We start from the raw sequence: 26,390 nt of genomic DNA, 5'->3' as shown, positions 1-26,390 counted from the left end.
GTTTCTGCCATTAACTGCTGGTTTCCTCACATAAAACCCTGTTATGTACATAACGAGACAACTTAAAGAGGGATTTCCATCGAGTTTTCGCAGCAACACAAGAATTACATCCATTACCAGAGATTTGATAGTGTGGAGCGAACAACAGTGGAATGATAACAACAGTAATATCGCCTAAGCCATTGTGCGTCCTCCCACGGCTCCCAATGTGCCTGTGAAATGGGATGCTATGAGGGCGACTGGACTTTGGATGTGGAAACCAGTAAATCAGTCTGGAGGCAACAATCAGGCATCTCATTTGAGGTATTTGTGTATTTTGGATTTATTGCTTCCACATCGGCCCCCCCAACTCATCTTTACTGGTGAAGACAGAGCTGAGAAGTTTACAGGAGCACTTAAGTTCAGACGGGTTTCCTGCTGGCTCGGTGCGCTCGGCGTGAAATAAACTATTGTCTTCAAGATACAAGACTGCTCCGTAGAAAATGAGGGATTATTGAAGCCTAAAGAGCAGTAGAAACAGACTTATATCTACATACATTTTATTACAAACTGTCTAAAACTAAATAGACATTTAGCATCCATTTGATTTAATATCAAAACGGTGACATTTTATGTTTAGAACAAGCCACACTGTGACTTAACATGTTTGGAAACATGATTATCGTGAATGTGAAAGCTGCAGGATTATAAAACCACGTGAATCCTACAATACGACACAGACGGTTTGTCCCACATCTCATCCTGCTTCTGCTGATCCTTCAAACTAAATTTAGCCGTTTGTTGGGATTCATTGCACCCCCTCTACCACCATCTCCATCATATGCATATACATAAGTAATGTGTTCAGTAAGTGTGTTCAGTGAGAGGCTTCTTCAGGTCAGGTGCAAGACTGACATAGAGAAGATCATTCCTGCCAGCAGCCATCAGCCTCTGGAACAAGACCTCCTCAATTTAATTATTATATACTACAATATTGAATTTCCCTTTTCGGGATTAATTAAGTATTTTTCATTTAATTTAATTTCATATACGCAGTTAGAGCAGGGATATTCAATTTACCACAATCCAACAGGTCTCCCATGTATTCTTGCTTCAACACAACTGAATCAAATGAAATGGATCCAACAGCCTATCAGGTTCTGCACAGACTCATTCGTTTGAGTCAGCTGTGTTGGAGCAAGGATACATGGAAAACCTGCTGGATTGGGGACCTTGTAGGACTCAGTTAAATACGCCTGGATTAGAGGTTTCAGTCAATCTTTAGCATTTTTCTACAACTGGCATTTTTTCAAGCATAAAAACATTTTATAATTCTTTCCAGGTTTTTGAGTTTTTATTTGTTCTTGTCCAGAAACTAAATATGCAGGTTATCACCAGCTGGCTGAGATAAACTATAACAGAGGCCATATTTCAACATCAGCATCCTACATTTCAGACACAGATTTACACAGTTACATGACAACATCCTAACGTGTTCATTGACTATAAAACAGTTTATTCAAATCCAGGTGAAAAAGTCACCTGTACTCAGCTGCAATTTAATCCTATTCATTTAAAAAAAAGTCAAAACCTGCAGTTTCTTTAAAACTCTAGTTTTTCCATTTTAAATTATGCTAAATGTCTCTGTATACCACTTTTATCACCTTGTTGAATTGTGCTGTACAAGAAAACTTGCCTTTCATCACAGTGGTCTCACACTCCAATCGTAGAGGGCCACGTTTCCCAGGTGCAACACACCTGACTGAAATTAATGGGTTATTGCCAAGAAGTTGACACAGCTGTTTGATCCATTTGATTTGCTTCCACTTGATTCAGGTGTGTTGGACAGAGAAGACAACAAAAACCTCGATTGTGGCTCAAGAGGACTGAAGTTTGAGACTCCTGATCTAAATGAAACAACAACCTGATTATGTTTACACTAGTTGCAGATAGAATATTGTATTCATATCTTTGCTCACATGTTACAGTCCAAGTAATGACCACAGTGTTTAAAACCAAATCAAACAGCCGTATTTATTTCCATATCCCTAAAAACGTCGACTGTAGCAATTCAAGTTTCTCCAAAATTGTTTGTTCACTACAGACTTCCACAATGAACTCTGCTTGGTGTCTGATCTTATGATAGAAATGAGCAACCTGATATTTAAAGAACAAGACACTGAGGTCATAAAGACATCCAGGCCAGAATATGAAGGTCTCTTGGTCTACAACAGATTAATCCCAAAATTTCAATGTATTTTCTTTTGTAAATCATCTATTAAAACTTTAAAACTGACACCATCTCAAGTTAAATAAAACCAGAGAAAAGACTCCATGTTGTACTCCTGCAGGTCTTGTATTTCCCAGCTTTTGGCTGAGTGGCATTCGGATGATTTAGTCTGATCCAAATAATCGCTGAAGGTAAAGCGCCCTTCCAAGAAAAGCCTTCAGATGGTGCCAACACAAATCACGCTACTTATCATTCCACAGTAAACATCTCTCTGCATTACATGCATTTTTAACCAACACCCTTATTTTCTGCATGCTTTACATCTTCGCACATCAGCAGATATATAGTTAGAGATAATGACATAATTTGAAGAGTGAAATGCAGGAAGTCAGATGGAGGAGTTTCGCTGCATCCAGCTCCAACTGAAATCCTATTGCCAACTTGATAATAAGTGTTAAAACCCAGTGAAATTACGACACTCCTTGCTGACATGAATGAACCAGATTGGTTTAATACAGAGGTTGTCTGATCAGGATGAGTAGAAAATCTTAGAGAAGACATAATTCCGCTCAGTACCCCCCCGCCCAAAAAAAAAAAACTCCACTACTTTATGTTGAGCCATTCACACCGGTTTGTTTCAGGTTGCTTGGCTGACTGTGGGTCTGGGCTGCTGATTGCACTGATAGACACGGAGGAATCTGGCGCTGGCTGCCAGAAACCACAGAAGTAAGAGGAGAGGACCCTCAGTCTGCTGCTGGTCTGTGCCGGTAGGGAGAGGTAAACACCAGTCGTCCCACTTCTCGGTATGCAAGGCTTATGTTGGCCCAAAGAGGAGCTGTAGTTCGAAGGAGGTGCCAGTCTGTGGTCGGCTCCGCACAAAACACAATTATTTTTAATGAACACCCAGGAAAACAAATACCTGCCATTAGCCATGCAGTCTGCGATGCAAACCATGAGCATGACTGTTATGCAATCAAATCTGCACCGGCACAGACAAGCGGCAGAGTTTTGCCTTTTTAAATGCAGAAAAAAAAAAAAAACATTCAATCTAAGTGTATGGTGAAGAGAAGGTCGTTTTTAATTTAGAGGCGTGTTTTAAGAAGACAAAAAATAGAACAAAGCCACAACTGCTTCCTTGCAATCCCCACATTAGCACTGAACATGCACTGAGAACTAGGAATATCTGTTTCTTCCTTGGTTCAGGCTCACGCTTTCCATCAAATCTGAATTTTTCACACCAGAGAAATGAGCCACTGGAAAACCTGTAGGAGGCGCAGCTGCAACGTTCAACCACGCAAAACATAGCCTGAATGGTATGAATGCAGGGAAACGGGTCTCTAGCATGACTTGCCGAAAATCACATCATTATTTCTGCTGAGCTGTACGTTGACATGAGCAAAACAATGCGTCATATACAGTCCTGGTAAAAAAAAATAAAAATAAAAATAATAATGCATGTGTTGGCAATCCCAGTGGGGGCTGCCCTCTTCAGAAACCAAGCGTAACTTTGCAGGACTGGACCCGTCTGTCATGGGATCATGTGACCTGTAGCGCTTTACAGCCCCCCTTTCTTTAAACATAGAAGTCTGATTTGTGCTACTTTTCCCTCCAAATTCTGAGGAGGCCAGAAAGAGAAAGCAAGAAAGGGATCGCTCCAAAAGAAAGCTACAAGTTGACTCTGGTAAAGAATTTGCTCAAGTGAGTCTGATAAAACAACAGAGTGGATGTAAAAACCCACTGTTTGCCTCAGTGTTATCAGACTGCCAAGTTAGCTCTTAGCCTGGTGTGCACTGTAGCAACATGTGATTAATTTTCACACTTTCAGTCAGTGTTTATTTAAAACACTGATAAGCTGCAGAACATTGCAGTATACATCTGGGTCTTTATTTTGCTGTTTAGTAGAAGATAAATGCAGCTAGTGGAAGCTAAACAGCTACAGTCCAAAGCTAACGCGACACTAAATATTCCATGGAAGTTGGGCATGTTTGCATGTAATAAATGTATTTCCTATGATTAATGTAGATATCAAAGTAGTAACAGAATGATTAGCAACTGGCCTGGTTTAGTTTTACGGTTTTCATACACTGTTCAATAGGAAGTAGTATTGTAATGTCACATAAGCTAACAGCTAATGCTAATATTTACATAACAATAAGTTGTTAGCATGAGTTTTACCAAAGTTAATGCTTCATTTGATACTCAACTAAAATTTACTGTAAAAATTTTGGGGCAGTTTTTGATTTATGCAAGTGTTTTATTTTGTTTTTGTGATGGAGACCGATTTTAAAACTGTTGAGTAGCCTTCGGGAAGTTACAGATTTTGAGCTACCAATGGACAAGTCTTACATGGTTTCCCATTCAACTTGTTTCACAACATCTGCTCTTTCATTGTGAAAATATTTGCAACAAAAAACAACAACAAAAAAATCTGTAAGCTATGGAGGCTAAAAATAAAATCATACTGGAACACTTGCTAACTAATCATAATCGACGTAACCTGTTCAGTTAATTGTGACATTGACACCTCAATAAAAAGGTATCAATGAACAGCAACCTGATGGTATGCAACATTACGCAGTCAGTGCTAACACTAACATAGGCTAATAAAGTTGACACTGGTCATGTTAAACAATGTCTGCACAATGTAATGTAGTTAGAACTGGGTGAAACTTCATATGAGCTTGTTAAAATAAAAATTAAAAAATTAAAAAAATGCAACCAAGGAAGAGTTAGTTATAGTTATTGATGAGTAACTCCTGATACACACCTTTCATGTATTTCCTGAGTAGTCTGTTCATCTTTTGTAGCAGAAATGGCTGTAAACCTGCATCTACGGTAGAGTCACCTAACAAAGGGCTGAATGCTGGTTACACACTTTCCCTACACTGAAGAATCAAGTGTTAGCGGGTTACCTGACCAGTGTAAAAACAGCTTAATGCTCTGTTTATCCAATCAGTAACTGTTTACAGAGATGCTGATGCAGAAGAAAATCCATTAAGAAATGTAAACCGCAGCTGGATGTAGATCAATGTCTGCGTTTCTGAAGAAGCAGAATTAAGCAGAATTCAGTTGTCTTTAAGAGCCAATTATTTCATGTAGTTGCCAAATGTGCACATAGATCACATCTGAATCACGCTCCCTGGGGGCAACTTCCTCTTTTATAGGAAACAAGTCATCTGAGTAAGCACTTAAGCATGGTGCAATATGACTGATTATCATTCACTAATGTAGAGTCATCTCAAAATGTTTAATGTTTGATTTAGTTGACTGAAAAGCTGCCAGGAGAAAACAGAGCTGCAGTTACACAAGTCAGAGCCTGAAAGTGCACCTTATCAGTTGATATATCTGATTTAATTCTCTATATTTAAATCTGTGCCAATATGTTTCCATTTTTAGAGGTAAAGCGGAGAACTTAACCTAAATGGTCTCCAGTTTTAACTAAACTAGTTACAACTGAGAAAAACTGTAAAAAGGTTTAAAGATTTCTGTTTTAATTATCTTATTGAGAAACACCAACAAAACCTAAACAAAGCAAAGAAAGTTCAGACGTGAAAATGCAGACTGGCTGTTGGCACTTCCCAGCCCTCCTACCAGCAGACAACACACATCTCTGTGATGTTTGAGTTGTTGGGGGCTGTGTGACGACACAGCGACAGTCCTAAGGAGAGAAAAGCAAACCTTTTCTTTTTTTTTTTTTTTTTTTTTTTAACCCGTTCTTCACACAATTACTTCCATCAGCGTTCGCACTGCAAACACAGCTCTGAAAATTACCCCAAAATGCAACTTTTCATACAGTAGGAATAAATTATATCTATATTATATTTCAGTCTTGATCATGATGTAGATCAGGGACCCTCATTCCTGGTCCTCAAGGCCCCCTGTCCTGCAGGTTTTCCTAGTGTCCCTGCTGGAACACACCAGACTCAGAATAAGACAAGCTCTGCATAAGTCGTCTAAACACACACCGATTTGAATCAGGTGTTGCAGCTGGAACATATGAAAAACCTGCAGGACATCGGTCCTTGAGGACCTGGATTGGGAATCCCTGATGTAATTTAAGGCTGAAAAGTGGGAAAAAAGTGGCAAAAACAACTCACCCAATCTCGGTCCGTATGGATACACCCACCTACAACTTGTAGGTGGGTGTATCCATGTGGGGTGTATCCATGTGGACTGAAATTGTGTTCCATCTACACTTTGGTCACACGAGCACAAACCATTAGAATAATATATATCCCCATTCCCACCAAAGGTAGCGCTACAAAAGAGAGGACAAGACCCGCGTGAAGAAGAAAACTCTTTCCTCCACCTGTGAGTTAAACATGGAGACAAAACTATCGCTGTTTTGGGTTTTTTATTTTGGGTTTATATTTTACTCCAGAAATACACTGCAACAATGGACGCAGTATGACCAACAGACGAGGCAGAGGACCTTTAACGCCATCGCTATGTATTTACCCACAATGCAATGCTGTGCCAAATGCTGGAAGCGTCTTTTTTGTAGTCCACATCCTCTATTTGGTCTGCCTGAAACGGGCCAAGACCTGCGTTTGTAGGCGGACCGAGTCGCCTTTGATCTGAATCGGAACTCATTTGGCACATTCACATTTCTCCGAACAAAGCGAACTTTCTGAGCAAAGGGACACGGATTCTAATCAAAAAGGCTGATATGAATGAGGCCTAACTGGCAACAGGTCAGTAACATAACTGGGTACAAAAGGAGCATTTCAAGGTTTGAGGTCAAAACTGTATTCCGGCCATCTTGGGGTCATCAGGAAGCAATGCAATGTAAAACCAGACAAGATTCTTTACTGGAAATCAATGCATGGGTTCAGTAACACTTCCAGAAGTCACCATCTGTGAACACAGTTCACACTGAAATCCAGATTTACAGGTGAAAGCTCCATCATGCAAAGACAAAGCCATATGTGAAGAGGAACAACGTGGTCTTTCCTGGACCAAAGCTCATGTAAAATGGTGTGAGGCAAAGTGGAAAACTCCTCTGTGACCAGATTTGTGTCAAATCTGAATATCTGGATGTCAAGGACAGCATGGACAGCGTGTCCTGTAGACTAAAGAGGAGAGGGAGCATCCAGCTTGTTATCAGCCTGCATCTCTGATGGGATTGCATTTGTGCTGATGGCATGTACAGCTTCCACATCTGGGAAGTTCCATCAATGCTGAAACATCTGCTCCCATCCAGACAACGTCTTTTTCAGGGAAGACCTTGCAGATTTCAGCAGGACAATGCTGAACCACATTCTGTATCCATTACAGCAGCATCACTGTGTTCCAACTGTTTTGAGATGTTTTGCCAAATGGGAGTTTTTTCCTTCCCACTGTCGCCAGTGTGCTTGCTCAGGATGGGAGATTAAGTTGGATCCTTCAACTCAATCTGTTGGTTTCCTTATATAGGCTATTATTTATTGGCTTTCATTATGTTTTTCTTTTTCTCTGTCTGTAAAGCGTCTTGAGATGGCGATGCCATGATTTGACGCTATATAAATCAAGTTGAATTGAATTGAAAATGGGCCAGTATTTCCGCAGAAATAAAATGTCTCAGTTTTAACAGCTGATATGTTTAAAATCTGCTGGGAACAAAATATCAATTGGTTAAATTTGAAAAATATTGCTTTTGGTTTTTATTTATACTTTGAAGCTGTAAATTGTGATAATTTCATTGTTCATAAGACCAAGATTTTTTTTTTAAATAATCAAATTTTCCATAATTCTGGCAAATAAACTAATTCAGGCACTGAAATTTGCATTTCTAATTTAAAATGTACTCAGATAGCTTTCATGTAATTTACATGCAGAATGAAACAAAGTTATGCAAAAATATGTTGTTTTTTTTTACAGTGTAGAAAAAGCTAAAAAAAAAAAAAAGTAAAAGCTATTCAAGATTAAGAATCCCCTCGAGTGAACCAATATCTCTTATAGTAATCTATTAAAAATCAGGAAAAAAGGACTGAAAAATGGGCTTCCAACTGGAGCCATTATTTTGTTACCTCTGGCAGACAGCGAGGCACCTGGGAAATCTGAGCTGACGTTAACGGGCAGCAGCAGTCCAGCAGGAAAACTATATCACTTTCTTCAGCAAATTAGGCCTGTATATTACCAATCAAAAGAACCCCACTCTGAAACACAATGCCAAGCCAAGAAACATATTTGTCTTCCATTGGTGAGAGACTGGCAGAGGAGAGACTCCAGGAATGAATATTATTCAACTAATGCATTCCAGGGGATTAAATGCTGCATATAAAGCAAGATCTAAGTGTCTGATTTTTGTCAACGCTTCCAGTTTTATTCCCAAATAAAAACGAACAAAAAGATTCAACTTTAGGCAGACAGAATTTCTCATTTAGCATCAAAACTACCAGGACATATTAGTTAGTTTGTATTTATGTGTTTGAAACAACGTCTGGAACATTTTCTGATATCTTTTTGTAATAGGATTCATAATAATATAATTAATTTTATATAGGATCATTAGGTATTCTTCCTGGAGTTGGAGACAGCAACATACATACAGTCTGAACTAACTGATATTCTCTGTATGCTTTAATTTTTATGCATTTTTTTTATGTCTTCATTTAATATGTAATATGTAGCGTAAAACTACCTTTATTTGTACCATTTAAGGTACATTGCATAATTCATGCTCCTTGCAAATACTGAAGATCAGTAAAGTAACTAAGACATTAGATCATTTATCCACGAATGTTTGATGTTATAGTAAGAAATTCTGTCACAGTGCATTTTAGATTTTATTTTTAACCTAAAGAAAACTGATTCAAAAGCATCAGAAACAATATGAAACATGAAAAAAAGGACATTTTTAAGCGCTTCAAGAAAGTTGAATTGTCCAAAAACAACAAAAATAAAAAAAAAGTTCTTTGGTGTAGAATTAAACAAATATAAAACTCAATGTTGGTGTTTTTTTATTTTGTTTAGGTTCCCAAAACAGGTTTGATTTTATAGAATAGGACCAGGAATTCTTCTAAAATCTATTATAAATAATTGATCATAGTTCATCACTGTCTGAAGATCTACAAATCTGTACAAAAAAAAAAAACTGACATCAGATCTAAAAAGTGTTTTAAAACATTTCCTAAACTCCATTTGAGCAGCAGCAACTCTTACAAAGTTATGCTGATGAAGATTAACCTGAAATGATCTATTGATGTGAGGGTTTTTCAATACTATTAGAAAACATAATATAAATTTATGCATGATTGATATATTTTAAAACAAAAAAAAAAAAGAAAAAAAAAAAAAAAACAGAATTAGTCTGAAAAGGGTAAACAGTGTCAACCTATTTTTTTTTTTTTTTTAAACAAATAATTTTAGGTTATTTGAATCTACGTACTCATCACTCAGAGCCCCATTCCCATCCACACTCTTCTTTCATTGATTACTTAATCTGGTTGTCCCCGCAAGTCAATCTATAAACTCCAATTAGTTCAGAATTCTGCTGCTTGAATCAATACAAAAACCTCACAAGTGCTACTCCACACATCACTCTGATAAACAACTCCACTGCTTCCTGATCATTACTGTATTGATTTGACAAATTCTCTCCTTCAAAGACTTCCATATTGTTGTACCCATATCTTTCTAAACTCTTCCATCCTCACGTGATCCAGATGGACATCTTCAATACATCCATGTGTCCACAGAGGATTTAAGATGCTTCAGATCAGTGGTTTCCAGACTATTTTCCCTTCCGACATCTTCATGCAATTAAAAAAAAAAGTTGTGGTTTCATGATTTCATTCGCTGCTTCTCACCATTAACTACACGTTCTGCCAGACTCCTTTACTTTGATAAAACAATAAATAACATATAGTCTTACTTTTAACTACAATAATCTTCACTCAGACATCTCATGAAATAAATTAATCAGATGACATTTTCAAGTTTCCAAACCATTGTTTCCTTGTCACAGGTATCAAACTCCAGTCATGGAGGCCCAGTCTCCTGCATGTTTTTTCTCATCTCCATGCTCCAACACACCTGATAGCAATAAATAAATAGGTTAGAAAGCTATTGGATCCATTTGGTATGAATCATCAGGCGTGTTGGTGCAGGGAAGCAACAAAAAACCTGCAAGATACGAGCATGACACCTCTGCTCCATGTGAACAAAACATACAAATGACTAAAAATTTAATCCAAAACACCTCAACTTGTCTCTGTGTGGATATGGCCTTCATTTTAATCACACTGGCTCTGAACAGTCAAAGCCTCGGGGACACCTTGTTCTCTCTGGGAGACCACAGGATGGAAAATACCATTTAGGCACCAGATACCAGTACATCTTTTCCTACTTTTAAATTTCTTATCTAACTTGTGAGGAAATTGTTTTTTGGCACAATTACATGTCCCACAAATAAGATGAATCCTTTCAACCATTATCCTGCTCTCAGCAGCAGCAGCTTGTGGAGAGGAGTTCTCTGTCAGTGAACACCTTTTAACAGCAGAGGGAGTAAAAACATCACAGATGGGACTGAGCTGTTGGATGGTGGACAAAGGATGCAAACAGTCTTTACAAAGCAGCTTTCTGCTGAAGCAGACTGCATTCAGACTAAATCGCTTTATAATTTACTAAATAACTCATTTTAAACTACATTTTGTGCAGTGTTTGGGAAGATAGCAGCATACTACATGCTACAATAGTCTCACATCTCACCTTCATAAGTTTTAAAGCTTATGTGTCTTAGCCCAGTTTTCAACTCTGTACATGTCATTTTAGATCAGCAACTTAATATGACCACAATAAACCTCTAGTTTTCTACTTTTTACTCCCACATTTCCAATCAGACAATACAACTTTTTTACTACACATTACCATCAAGGATTAAATGTGGAAGACAACGAACAGATAGGAATAAAACCAACAAGTCCACATGTAGAGAAAAAAGAAAGACTGAATGACCAGAGGTGACCTCATGGGAAACTACAACCACCTTCTTCCCTCAGGAAGCTTGTGGGCCAACACTTCACAGCTCCCACAGAGAGAGAAAGAATAGAGGTCTGGGTGGGAGGTGTTTGTTTAAAGGAGCAGGGGTTAAGCCTCCTGGCCTGGTTTCACTTTCGACTGTGGTTTGTGAGTAACCCAGTGGCAACAAAATGACCCGTTTATTCTGTGTTCAGATGATCCCACACTGCTTGAGTAATGTTGAAGTCCAGGTTCTGGGGTGGATCTATCCCTCCATCAGACCCACCAATTCCCCACTGATCTTCAGTCCAGTTCTTGTGTCATGTGACATACCTTAAGAATGGTTTCTTGACAGCCATGTTTCCATGGAGACCATTTCGGACGAGGCTTCAGCTAGCAGTTGATGGACCATCCTCCAGATGTATCAAATGAACACCTCGTTACAAGGAGCAGGGCTGAATGATATGCAGATGAGACAGGAAGAAGGGTTGCATAGAAAATTTGTAGGATAGTAGCTAGCGAGGACCAGACTTAAGATTGACTTACCATGTTAAGCCCAATGTTAATATTAATAAGTAAGATTGTTTTATAACTAGAAGAAAACAGCAATCATTTTCTAATCTTGTCAGATATTTAAATTTTACTTAAAACGCACAAAACTGGCACCACCTCAGTGGTTTAACAGTTTTCACATTTTCATATCAGTGTTAACGCAGGGATGGGAAAATGGTCATTGATGGTCACAATCCTGTACCCTGCCTCTCGCCCAAAGACTGCTGGGATAGGCTCCAGCTCCCCTGCGACCCTTGATTGGACTAAGCAGTTTGGAAAATGAATAAATGCAGAGTTTGATGTGAAATCTGTTAATTAGGTCTGAATCCAAGTCAGGTGTAGATCAGCCCACCTTGCGGCGTATTAAACTGCATCTCACCAGGTTAACATTGTGTTTTCAATTTTAATTTTTTATAAATATTACTTACCAAATTGACTGTAGGCTACAGTAGGGTTATGTAAACAACAGTAATGCAGCAGAAGTAAAATACATAAGCAGTGAATATGATACGCAAAAGAAAAACACAAGTAAAACAAAATACATAAGCAGTGTGGCAGAAAAAAAAAAAAAAAAATCGGACTAGAAAAAGACTCAGAGCACAAACCTTTGCCACGGCCTTTAAAAAGTTCCTGAATCCAAACGGTGATCCGGATCAACACCAAAATTAAACTGGTTCTTCCTTTTCACATTTCCAACAACTCCTGAAAATTTCATAAAAACCGTCCATAACTTTGAGTAATGTTGAACACCATCAGACAAGAAACAGATAAACACAGGTTAAAAAAAAAGAAAAAAAAAAAAAACTTTTTTTTAACAAAACTTTATTGAAACAAAAATACAAATCATATATTCAGTGTTGATTTTAAAAAAAATTGTACAATAGGTCAAAACATAAGACAAACAAGGTTACATTCAAATTAATTAGAGTTCAACTTGAAAAATGAAAAAAAACACCTCCTTGGCGGAGGTGATTAAACGTGTGGTGACGTCATTCTGACGCTAATTAGCGTCACCTGTTTGTCTTCGTGTCCCACTGAAAGCTAAAGAACTGCTGTTTAATAATATACCGGCAATGTTTATTAACTTTAAACAGCAGGGTTTGTTGTCATTACCTTGGTTTTCCAGTAAATTAACGTTTGCTTTGTTTGTTGTCCATGTAGACATAAATATACCTTAAATGTAGCAGCAGGTGGTTGTAAACTTTTCCCACGTCTGTCCAGGACGTACAAACGATTTCTTTTTAATTATATAAACACAAATAATAAAACGCTCACCAGGCACGTTTAAGGTTGTACATAGGAACTGAATATTTTCAATTTCATAAATAAAAGTTCTTACCTGCAGCGGACCCTCTACCTGCTCAGGACAACTGACGATAAACGGGCTGTGTAGTGCGCATGCGTGCAAGATATTTAACTAGCTAGCTCGACGGCAAATATGACCACATTGTCAGAATAGGTGTGTATTTATGAGAATAAATAAATAAAACAGTTACCAGAGGGCAGAATTATTACTTATGAAAAACCTTGGGTCTATCTAAATTATTCTTATATTTTAAATCACACACCGTTTCATAGAAAACATTAGCTTTTTGTGGCATAAGTAGGCCAATTACATCCTGCATTAGTGGGTTTCCTTTCTGAAAAGGTAATATAAAGCACTAACATGAAAAATAAATAACCCCCGGGGCAAACTTATTTAAGAATTTATGAAAAAGAAGTAAATCCAATGACAAACCTTTTAATTAGTTCAAAAGTTATTGTAATATAAAACGTTTAATGTAGTGAATATATATAATTTTTTTTAATTAAAAATGCACCCAAAAATTATAATAAATGCATTAAACATAATTGGTAAATTTACAAAATAATATATATTAATATCCCCCAAAAATTATTTTAATACTTTAAAAGTATTTAGGAATTTTTTTTTTTTTTAAATGTGATAAAATGAACAAATAAATAGTGTAAAGGTGAATTAGTTTTTAAAAAAAAAAAAAAAAGATCATAGTCATACAATCAATCAATTTAACTAATTCAAATATAGGTCACACATAGGAATCAGCATTCAAGTTTATTCGTGTTGATAACACAGTTATATTACACAGTAATAGTCCATTCATTATGACAATAAACCTTATTCACCTCAGCAGGAGGTAAGAGGTTCCGATGTTGCCTAAATCAATATAATATCCTAGATAAAACAGCATGTTTTATTTTATGAACTTTTACATAAGTCAAGATTTGAAACCCTGTAAAAGTTTAGCAATGATTGTGCAAATAATTTAATTCCAGTGAATTGAAACAGACAATAAAAATATTCCAGTGTGATTAAAGTTGCATTAAAATGTATTGCATACTTTTTATAAAAAAAATGAATGGTAAAAAAACACAAAACAAGAAATTTAGGAAACTCAGTGGAACACAGGCAGCTTGATGCACTTTGTTTTGTGGAAATGTCTGATAAAAACATTGATAATAGCCCCTAAACCCTGAAGGGAGAGGAGCTTATGACAGCACAAATGAGATACCAAAGTGTTTGGTTTATACAGCATATCGGAACCGGTCATGCACGTCATGCCTGAGTTACAACAGCCAGCAGCACCTCACACCATGCCACATCTACCTCATGTACATCCCAAAAATTACTCCTTAAAAACTGAAGTCCTTTAGCACAAGCCATCAGCTGCATTCACTTCTTCTGGCAGTAGCTGTTGTAGTTGCTGCAGGCCTTCTGCATGTCCGTTAAGAAACCCGGGACCCCGCTCTGCTCAACCAGAAAAACAGAACAAACAAAGAGCATCTCAGTTAGCAGGCGTCATGAGAACATGTGCCAAGTTGACCCACCTAGGAGGGGCAACATAAAGGGGAAATGCTGACGTCATCCTGCAGCACATCTGCAAACAATAAGGATGAAAAAGCGTCAAGCAGGCAGGCAGGGATGGAGCTTTCAGGAGGTCTGTGACTGAACTCCGAACACCCAACATCAAAGATACGTTTCAGCAGGTCAGCACTGAACACATGCACATTCCACAGACTCACATGTGTCTGTGGGAAATTATTTCCACATCAGAGGATGTAAATGTATCTCTTCTAACAGACAAGTAAAAAAATCTCCTAGTAATGTTGCTCCTAGTAGAGGTTTAAACTAATGTCTCAGTGTAGCTGCTGGGCTGAATTCGCTGGTTTGTATGCAACCCCTCGGTTTCATAGTAGCATTGTGAAGTGGAGCGGGAATGCCGAGCTTTCCACCTGGCACCCTGTCCCACCAGCAGACCGTCTCTGCTGTAACTGGATTCTCCAGTTAACTTGAGGATTGCAACATGGTATGATAGTTGGTGCATTTAAAAAGCAGGAGCCGTTTTAACCATCATTTCACCATGACCGGAGGAGCATCCACAACAGGAGGATCAACACGGAGTTAGCCTTCCTAAAGGGGGAAGAAGCGCAAGAGGGAGAAAGATTTTAAAAAAGGACGCTGAGTTTCCTCCAGAAGTACGTCAGCCGCACTGTAGGGCTGCTCGATTATGACAAAAATTATAATCATGATTATTTTGACTGAAATTGAAATCTCAATTATTTAACACAATTATCCAGTATTTTTAAACAACGCTGCGCGTCGTGGTGTTCGAGACTCCGAGTCGTGCATTATAACTGTCTAATGGACGGTTCAGAGTTGTTTAATCTGCTTTTACCGTTTATATATGAACTATTTCATGTTGGCCTCAATGTACGTTTTATGCCAAACAACCGCTGTCAGGCTACAGCGCGTTTCTCTCATTCACCTGTTCACCATTCAGACGGCTGATCTGAACCAGCTGGTTAACGCGTTGCTATGGTAACGCCCAATAACGAAGGGATATTACAGTGTTTAACTCGCCGAACTATGTATAGGAAAATAATGCAGCCAGTTGTCACTGACAACGGTATAAACTATGTTTAGGTGAACTTCCACAACCTACTGCAGTTATTCTACATTGACCTGCAGCCGGAGCCGACTGAGACTGGCCGCCTGGGAGTGCTTTAGGACGGGAGAGGCTCCCGCTGCTCCTTCCTTACAGTAACTGCAGAACAATATGTGCCTTCAAGTCAGTCGCCAAAACACCTGAAAAGTCTCTAATAACTCCAGTAAAAGTTGCTAGATTTGTCGCTTGTAACAAAAAAAGTCGCCAGATTTAGCGAGAAAGTCGCCAAGTTGGCAACAGTGTCTGAATGAAAGCAAAGCGGCTGTGGGAGGAGTTTACAGCACAGCGCTGCAACGCCAGAGACGCTCGATTAGCAGCTGAAGACAGCAGGAGAGGAAGCTGCACAGAAAAAAATTATCACACCCTTTTATTTTTATGATCGTTGAAAACCCAGATCGTAGTTGAGATTAAAATCCGACTAATAGCATATGTAGCGCATCAGTAGATCCTGCTAAAATACAACAGCCTCGTTGCTACAGAAGTGGACGTTCACGTGATTTTGGCAATTTTCAAAGTTACGATAAACGCCTGCCTTTTTTTCACAGTAAAAACAGCTTATAAAGCCTTCCCACTTGCTGTTAGTCAGCCTTTACCGCCACTATGAGAGCTGAGGCTTTCTGATACATGGTGGCTACCGTTGCTGCAATGGCTGTTACTCGTTTGAACGCAATGCACAATTTCAACACTAGATGGGAGTATTTCCGACACAATGGGTACAGTTACATGATGTTTTTTCAATTCTGAATAAATATTTCTGAATTAAAAAATTTCTAACAGTATCCTCTTCCAAGTGTACATGGAAATAATAATTCCAAGTCGAGGTTAACATGGAAACACGTCCTTACTTTATTCTGCTGTTGAGGGCGGGTGTGACAAACTTATGCCTAACAAAAAATATACAAAGTTTAGCTTGTCATCCTTTTGGTCATAACATGGAAAACTACATAATAAGTAGGGTGGGAAAATCAAACAGAAAAATACAAAAAAAAAAAAAAAAGTTTTTTTGTTGCTTTACAATTTTAATATCGATTTTTTTTTTTCAAATAAAAATAATCCATGATAAAAGTTTTGTCATTTTTATTGTTTTTATTGATCTTTTTACTTGCCTTTTTGGGCATTATAGCAGCATAATGATGATCTGGCTACTCGCTGTTTTTTCCTAAATGAAATCAAGAAAAACGACGAGCAAAATAAAAAGTTTTATCCATTTTTTTGTTTTTAGTCTCCAAAAATAAGAAATATCAAAGAATTGTGAGAATCGCAATTTTAATCGAATCGGCACCCAAAAAATCGGAATCGAATCGGTACAAAAGCATATCGTCACAGCCCTAGTAAGTACCAGTATTGCCATTATTTTGATTATAATTTTGAAGGAGCAGCTCGACACAAGCATACTACTTCACATTTTTAAGCAGCTGAGAAGGAAGATTGACTACCGAACATGGGAGGTAAAACAACGCGCGGAATATGTCCGTCATTGTGACGGGACAAGGTAAGAAGTATGCACTGAACGATTGGAATTAACTTAGAGAGGAATTAACATTTAGATGATAGAAGAATAAATCTGTTTGGATTTAAAACCGGCCACTTATTTCAGAATTAAGTTTCATTCCAAATAGATTTTTTTATTCTGAATAAGGTGTTTATATGGTCATTTTTCACCAGTTTAAGAAGAATTAACTTTTATTCAGAATTAAACAGGAATGAAAACTTTAACGTAAAGAGTTAATGTCTCTCTTTCAGGAAGTCTTATTAATATTCACGAGGAAAGTTCAACTGATTGGCCAGTGAATGAAGAGGGAAGAGTGAGACTGAACACAATTATTCCAAATGCATGTTATGAAATGATGCTGAACAGGTAACAAGTGCGATTAAATGTGACGCCACACCGCCTGAAAGCTCATTTTGTAATTCAGACTCAAATCTGCAAATAAGGACAATTTACTTCAGACAGATAAGTCTTTGCCCCTTATGCTTCTTAAAGTCTTGATTTTTTCCAAGATGTTTTTTATTCTTCATGTAAAGCTCCTTATAATTTATGCATGTATTGTTTGTTTTTACTGGATTTAGAAAAAAGTGCACACACTCACCTTCGCTGCCCAGTTTACCAGCCATGTTGGGATCATACCTCCTGGATTGTCAAAGTAATTCAAGAAAACTGAAAAGCAAATAAAAAAATTTAAAAAAAGCAACTAATGATGAATAAAGGTAAAGACAGTCTGAATTACAAACTTGAAATCATACGTCAACAGGAGTCTTTAAGTTTAAAAGGGCATTTTGCCATGTTGTTGTGCAGTTAGGGTTAGTTATGTTTCTGATATGTCACCTCTGGTTCCGCAGGCACCGTCGCTCTCCAGGGCGACGCTCTGCTTGTAGTCTTTGACCCGCAGCACGCCGCTCTTCTCCGGACACGGCGTATCTGGGGAGCTTTTGGCCAGGATCACCCAGATCTTCCTGCCATTTACATCCAGGTCTCTCCGCTCCCTCACGTACACATACTGAGAGTCAAACTGTTAGGGAAAACGCCATGAAAAAGGATACTCAACCGCTTTCTTTTAGAACTGAGACTTGAAGGATACATCTCTGTTGGACAGAGGAAATGGGTATTTCACTTCCCAGTAGATTGCAGATTGTCCACTGAAGTCCTTCTCATAGAGCTCTGAAGGAAATAAAAGGTGAAAGGCAGATAAAAGTGTCGATCCATGATCCTCTTCTAAAGGCCTTTACACATCTACTCCGAATGTTTTGTCTGAATAATTCACATGGCAATATTTTTATTGGATCAGTGTAAAGTCAATGTGAACATTCACATCAGTAACGATATTCAGTCCAGCAAATATTAAAATAAGTTTTATTTATTCAAACTGAGGTAAACTTCTTTTAATATTTGCATCCGACAGAGAAGGCATGTTGACTGATAGACAACGAGCTATCCAAGTGTCAATTTCACTGCTATTTCATTCAAACTTTGTATCAACATGACCGAGCATCTTTACCATTTCTTCTCTGTTCTTAAAACAAGCAGCTAGCTGCTAAAACAGATCCTTCAGCTGTCCCACAGATGTCCTAAAGTCTGTCCTGAAGCAGCCAGGTTCAGATCCTGAATTAAAACAATGAAACTACCCAAGTTCTCCTCTCTTTTCTAGAACAGGATGAACCCAGCGCCTCTTTCTGTCTTTGCTTTTGCAACATCAGCACACTGTTGCTGAAGCTTGATGTGGAATCCAGATTGATCGTTTCTTGAAGAATTTTCATCATTTATTTGCAACTTTGCTTCGCACTTGGTGTGCATAGAGAGAAAATGTTTATAATTCACCTCAGAATTATTTGTGTTTATTTGCATCGGTCCTGGTGTGTAAAGGACTTTAGTGATAAAGTGTGTGTAATGCTATGTCATTAAGAGATCATTCACATCAGGATAGTCCACTAGATTTAGTCCGATTGAAGACTCGGCTGAGTTGTGGGGGAATGTATCCATGCGAACTGTTCACGCTGCACTTTGGTCAAACCAGCCAAACCAGTAGAATAATATATCCCCATTCTCACCAAAGGTGTTGCTGCAGAAGTATTTAGCAAAAGAGAGGACAAGACCCGCATGAAGAAAAGATTAAGTTTCCTCCACCTGCAAGTTCAACATGGAGACTAAACTATCGCTAGTTTGGGTTTTTTATTGTGTCTTATGCAAGTATCCTGCAGAAATACACTGCAACAATGGACGCAGTATGAACACCAGACCAGGCAGAGGCCCCTAACGCCATCGCTATGGATTTACCCACAATGCAATGCTATGCCAAATGCAGGAAGTGACTTTTTTTTGTCATCCGCTTCCTGTATTTGGTCCGCTTGAAAACGAGCTGAGACCTGAGTTAGTTGGTAGACCGAGTCCATTTCTTTGATCCGAATCAGAATTCGTCTGGCACATTCGCACTTCCCCAAACGAAGCGACTTTCCGAGCGGACGGACTCGGATTTGAATCAAAAAGGCTGATGTGAATGTGGGTCTATGTGACAAAATAAAGAGCTGCACATCCATGAAGTGTTTTAAATCTAACTAAAAGCACCAACTCTGATCACTGACACGTATCATCTCTCTGTATTTGAGCCTTTTGCATTTCTTTTTTTTTTATGGTTCTGACAAAATGTGTCTGGTTGGGTTGGGGGGGTGTAACTGTAAATGGTATTCGTATGTTTTTTTTCTTGTTTTGTGCCCATTGCTGGGAATACAGATGTGAATTAGCCAAAGGGAAACTAGTATAATTCATCAAATGGCAAGTTTGTTCAAAATTGCACATGGTCCCTAATAAATTAAAAAAGAAAAAAAAAAGAAAGAGTTCCTCAGGACATCTAAACAATAAACAGTAATCAGAAGCCAGAAGGACAAGCTTATCAAGACCTTGGATGCAGAGCACACAACGATCCTGCAAGGCCAGAACATTTTCTCTTCATGCTACTTTTAACAGCACAAAAACATAATTCTTCCATGACGACGTAATGCAACGAAGTCTCATGAATTTCATCCATAATGGTGCATTGTAATGAGTTCCTGGGAACTTTGCTCTTTTCCCGACAACTGTTCCCAGAGAGGATGACAAGCAGTGAAAAAGGAGGAAGGAAAGGGAAACTTTGTTTGCAGGTGGAAAATATACATGGATCTGGCTGATCAGAAAAGATTAACTGGATCTTTAACTATTGATGAAGTAGCAAAGAAAATATTTTGCCACACCTTCTTGTTGAATTTTCTGCCAAGCATGACGCCAACAGAGGTATTTCCACAAAAACAACTAAATAGATCTTATCTTCTCATCTTCAAATCTAACTTAAAGGGGGTCCTATACAAGAGGACCCCTACAGGCGACTGGAGGTAAATACACTCATATATTACAGGAAACAGTTTCACAGCTTTGCTATAATAAGTTACAATGTCATCATTACAAGGAAGAATGGATTGCAGTTAAAGGTACTGGACTCAATCACATAAAGGAGTGTCAGGTCTTTTTTTTTTTTACAATTTTGCCCATGTTCTGGCAATAAAATGGCAACAGTTTACCACAAGTCTGTTATTTTCTGATTTAATTTGTAGTAATAGATTGCTTGTTTTGGGTTGGAAATGTTCATGATTGAACATGTCTGCTCACCCCTTCTCAGGGCAGACTCTGAGATATTCTTTTTATGCTATAATTTCACCTGAAGTTCACAAGATGTGGAACCAAAGAGTGGCTCAATTTTCCAGTCTGACCCAATAAAGTGATGCACCACCAGTGTCTTGTGGGCTTCATTGTTTTTTGTAGATTTATTTAAAAACAAGTCCACTTGTTTTATCCCTAAACATTTAGGAAAGTCAAAATGAATGTATTATTCCAAAGAGATTGATTTGTGGAATCAATATGTTAATTTTGTCATATTAAACATATTAATACAAAATCATGACTCACGCTGTTTAAAAATATGAATTTGGCTTTAATTTAGCAAGAAAAGCTGATTTTGGGCATGTTGGTGTTTTGTCAACGTTGTGTAAGTCAACGTTGGTGATTTAAAGATTTAATCTGTTTATATAAGAAGAAAAAACAACAAACTAAACACATTTAAATCTGATTTTGATATAAGGGTCACATGTCAGACCACAACAGGAACTGGAAACAGTTGGTGAAATATATATATATATTTTTTTTTTTTAGGTGGTGTGTTATTTTAGATGTCTCGATTCTGCCTTTAATTTGTTCATAAAATGTTTTATTTAAAAATAAAAAATTCCTCATTCTGTCTTTTATTATGATTAGAATTAGGATCAATAATTAAAGGGAAAATCATTAAACCCCTGTTAAATTTCAAGCAAACTGTATTGATATTGTATCAGTAACAGCAATATCTACTTCATTTTGTACTGACATCAATATTTGCAGTATCGTCCTGCTCGACTGAAAAGCTCTTTGTGCTGCTTCTTTTTTTTTCATGGAAAGTGCTTTATAAATAAAACCTGATTTGATTTAAGTCAATATTTTAAGATAGTCTCTTACTTTTTATTCCACAAACTAAATAAAATAAGATATTGCATGTCATTTATGCCTGCTGCCTTATCATTTAAAGTGGAACTATTATGTGCATTTCAGGCTAATTTATTTTTATTTCTGAGACCAGAAGAGCTGGGATTGATCGAGTTATTGTCACAAATCGCTTTATTTACTTCAGCCGACCCTCTCCGTAGGCTGTCAGATCAGCTTGTGGGCAAAACGAGTGGATTGAGACTCTTCCGCATTAAGCCCCGCCTCCCGCCACTGCACTGCATCGGGAGCGCGCACCGCAACTGCTTTCACCGTCATTGTAACATCTCATAAACAGAAGGATTAGGCTCATATGAACTCACTAAAAAAACAAAATACAATGTCAACACATAGCATACAGCCCTACATGTTGGAACCTGAATCAGAGCCTGAAAACGAAGTGGAAAACAGCAACCCACAGCAACGAATGCAGCAGGATGTCTCTCTTTGGTGAACTCACCAGCCATCGTTGGAAATAACTTTATCCCACGTTTTCCACCCGCCTGATGTATTTGTACATGCCCTTGTTAACCAGTAGAAGGTAACCAATCACCGAACCTTACCCCCCGGGACGTCACAAGGATTTCCAAGTAGAAAAAACTCTCGAAAACGACGCGTTTTTCGTTGCCATGGAAACCGAACAGAGAGAGTGCTGGAACTCAAACTCAAACATGCCTTTAGGTGATAAAAAACAGTGCCGTTCACATGTCTGATGAGGATTCAACACTGTAACACTGTAGAAAGCTCAGAAAACTCCAAATACCATCATAGCACCCCTTTAAACTTTCTACAACTTTTACTGGCACATAGTCAGCATCTCCACAAACACACCCATCCCTGCACGTCTGCAGCCGAACTGCATGCTGAGTAATATAGGAGTCATTTTTTTTCTTTATTAAATATAAATATGATTTTGCTCATGATGTTACTTCAAATGCACTGATTTTAATCAGACTCCTTCTACAATTGGCCTTTAACTTATAACACTATTTCCAACCTGATAAGAACAACTGGGAAGAAATTAAACTCGTTTACTTTGTTTTGGAGTGAAACAACATGCTAATACTAGAACTAGAAAAAAAACTTGTATCACTACAGACAACATTATCCTTAAAACAGTCAATGGAGGTAAAAAAAAACAAAAAACTACATAAACTACAATAATGTTTACTTCACTACAGTTACCTGCTTGTTTCTGCAGATGTGCATGGAAGCAAAGATCAGGAATAAAACAAAGTAAAACATTATGAGAATTAAGGTTAAAGGTCAGAAACAAGTTGAAGTTGATTTACTCTGAAAGCCAAATGGAGGGAAGGTGGATCTAAACAGAAGGACCATGAGTGTGTTTACCTTTCACATATCCATCCCAATGTTTGCGATACATCAGGTCCATGTAGACGTCTGCACACAGCTCTGGAGTGCAGGTGCCGAGCACACCGAAGACTTTGTACTCATAAAGTCCAGTTTCCTGCAAACAGCACATGAGTTGTGTGTTCCAACTGCGAGCCAAAACCGCACCCACACTGAGAAACTAATCCCAAACCACACAACTCTGATTACAGCCAGGCTGCGTCACACCCTCCCTCGCAGTGGGGAAGACTGGGGGATTTATCCAAAACCCAAATTCTTACAATGCGCTGAAATGAAAAATATTTCAGGCAATTATCTTAAATGATGAAGACTGGATGAGTTTTTATGAGTTTTATAACACAAAATCTGTTTTACGTGGAATTGATTTCATTCATTCTTAATCACCAAAGTTTTTCAGGTGATTTTTGAGGAGAAATCCCAGACAGACATGATAAGAACCAGAATCAGATGTACGTTATGGATCTCAGACTGGAAAACTACAGAAAGTCAGATATATTTCTGCTTTTCAGACCCTCACTTTGAGTCCAGAACATTTTAGAGTAATGTGTTCTTCATTTAAGCCATTTCACACCCACCTATTGATTATTTAAGAATGGAAAAAAGGCAACATAGTCAACATATAAAAAACAACTTGGCAACGAACAAGTTTAAGGCCCCTTTATGCTCGACGCAGGGCATGTCTACGTTTCCTGAGGGCTTAGCCATCCGTCGTTTGACGCAGAAAACGGAGCAATACCATCAGAAATCACGGGGGCAGTGTTAAGTTGTATAGCTGACACGCAACCAGCGAAAGGAACAAACCAGAGCAGAAGAAGAGAAACGGGAAGAAGGCAACGCAGAAACTGCCAAAGAAAAAGCACCCGAAGAAGACGCAGAAGAAAAAACAAAAATCTTTGTGGTTATTTTCTTCTACTTCTCCTGCTGTTTTTAGACGGTTTTAAACAACTTGGCAGCACAGCATTACCGTGTCAAAACACGGAAGTGAACTCTGAACTCAGCACTGCCCACTAGTGGATGAACTGACCTAATGACTGACAAAATAAAAGACACACTGAAGAATAAGGGCAGCGACAAATGACAATGTTTTAAATGAATTTACGGACATTTAAATAAACTTTAAAACAAAAAGAAAAACAAAAAAACAACGTTTGCTGCATTCTGACCTCTCGTTTCCATGGTAACGGAGTTTGGGTTGGGAAAGACCACAGAAATTACAAATGTTTACAAACTCGCAAAAAGCACAACAACAACAATGGCCGACCTCCATGTCACATTTGTGCGGCTGCATCTTTTTAATTTATGTAGTCTGTTAAACCAAAGTCTGTTTCTGGAACATTTATGCCGTCACAGATATCTAGCTGTTAGCACGCAACACTTCTGCTGTTTTTCTGTCTTTTAAGGATGTGGCGCACACCTGGGTGTGTCATTGCAAAGTCTACTGCCCACTAGAGGCCTGACGTGCATAGATTTTGCAATTTGCATGGGCATGTGGTGTCTCCAGGCTCTTACGGCTGCTACAATCACAAATAAATACACATTTAATTTCTTCTGATGCAGCTACTAAAAACACCAAATATGACACATTTTGGCAGAAAGAAGTACTTTTGCAGAAACAAGGTAATTCCAAAAGAGCTGAAACTTGGCATATCTCACCATGGAGTGCAGCGTGTACCTAAAACATTTGTAGGAACTGGACACGTGGAGGTAAAAATAAACGTTATGGCCATTCAAAGAAAATCTTTGGAACATATTTAAACAGAGAACTATTTCTAGTTACTACTGAAGGAAATGACAGAAGACATGTCACACTGTGATTAAAACAGTGAAAGTCTGACCAAATGCCAGATTATCCAATAGGCATTATATGCACAGGCCCAGGGCGCCTTGGGTCAATGTGGGGCCGACGTGGGGCAAACACCAGCAGTTTGGACATGAAACAAAATGTACATAAAAGCCAGATAGTTACACCACAGTGTCTAGTTTATTGCTATTGGAACAATTGGCTGATAGGTGTTAAAAATGTCGTTTCACAGTGTATCATTCACAATTTTCACAATGTTGCAGTGGGAAAGGGGGCCCCTGGAACATGCTGGGCCCAGGGGCCTCTGCACTTTTAATCCGGCCCTGCTTAGAAGTGTTTTTGTCTTAAATATTGTTTTTACACTTTTGTTTTCACATATTTCAGCAAAGTTTTGCAACTATTTCCAGGGGCGGCTCATTGGGAAAACATGTCCAGCTCCCACCATCCTCAGTTTCTTCGCTTTTCTTTGTTTAAATATCGCTAGAGAAAGCATTCTGGGTTTTTTTTTTTTTTTTTTTTTAAGAAGCATTTTCAATTCTGCCTTGATCTTTCTTTTCAAGCATTTTGAGTACCCGAAATGATTGAAACTACCCGAGGTGACAGCTGGACCGGTGCAGCCGGTTTCTGAGCCATGGAAATGGCTTCGTTTCCGGACATTTCGCTGACTGGCCGCCAGGACGTCCCTGCTGATGCTGCTCGCTGCCGACATGCCTGCATTTTATACCGGACAACTTAACTCCGGGACGGAATGAATGAGAGGTCAGGTGCTGCAGGTTGCACGGAGGAAACCAGACCTCACAGAAAGGGATTCATCATTCAGTGTCGCTGCTGCAGCAGCATTGCCCCCTTCCCACCACCACCACCAACCCCCCCACCTTGTCGTATAACCGGTAGATTTTCACTCCCATCGTCTCGGTGAAAAGCTCCCATCCTCCGTCCAGCTGCGGCTCGTCCAGCTCCTTCCAGGCGCTCTGGAACTCCTCATCCGTGAACTGCAGCGACATGACGGCTCTGCTCGTCTCGCTCCACCCGTCAGCTGGCAGCAAAGCACGAACATTGCACTTCCGGTTTGGGCTTTCAAAATAAGACTGTTCAACTTTCAGTCAAAGAAACAAGTTTTTCCTTTTTGTTGCTTTGCTTGTTTTATTAATTTATCAGTTTATTAATTAATTATGTGTTTGTGCATTTTCTTATGAAAATTCAGCTTTTGGGCACTGAAAGTAAACCATTTTGGGAAACTAGGTAAAGATTTATATTTGCTCCAAATTCAATTTTTGTATGTGGACCACATGGCACACCTTCCTCTGGAAAAAATACAGTTTCAAATTTAAGTGCCAAATGTACTTGTATTATCTCAAGATAACTGCGTTGAGATAATAGTTTCATTTTTTTCAGAAACTAACTAGAACAAGTTAAAACTTTGGGAAGCCAGGGAGCAAGCAGGAAAAAAGTCATAATCACAAGTTAAATTATTGCTTTTCTTTCTGTTCAAGAGAGAAAAATGCTCAGATGCAC

General features: G+C 38.5%; 1 protein-coding gene across 2 annotated transcripts; it reads right to left on the bottom strand.

The window, feature by feature from the left end:
- Positions 1-13,873: 13,873 nt before the first annotated feature.
- pctp (phosphatidylcholine transfer protein) lies at positions 13,874-25,894 on the bottom strand. Of its 2 annotated transcripts, none has more exons than XM_079252523.1 (6): positions 25,751-25,894; positions 23,054-23,171; positions 18,246-18,325; positions 17,993-18,164; positions 17,757-17,824; positions 13,874-14,468 (listed from the first exon to the last, which is right to left on the bottom strand). In XM_079252523.1, exons 1-6 carry the CDS (start codon positions 25,877-25,879, stop codon positions 14,394-14,396), a joined length of 642 nt encoding a protein of 213 aa, XP_079108649.1. In that variant the 5' UTR covers positions 25,880-25,894; the 3' UTR covers positions 13,874-14,393. The 2 variants fall into 2 exon arrangements, with proteins under 2 accessions (XP_079108649.1, XP_079108650.1); XM_079252524.1 differs by lacking the exon at positions 13,874-14,468 and adding an exon at positions 14,965-15,131.
- Between the last annotated feature and the right edge of the window lie 496 nt (positions 25,895-26,390).

This window comes from Telmatherina bonti, assembly GCF_933228915.1.
Source record: "Telmatherina bonti genome assembly, chromosome: 14".
Classification (NCBI taxonomy): domain Eukaryota; kingdom Metazoa; phylum Chordata; class Actinopteri; order Atheriniformes; family Telmatherinidae; genus Telmatherina; species Telmatherina bonti.
The sequence above is the reverse complement of the archived record's forward strand: the minus strand, read 5'-3'. Positions and strand labels throughout refer to the sequence as shown.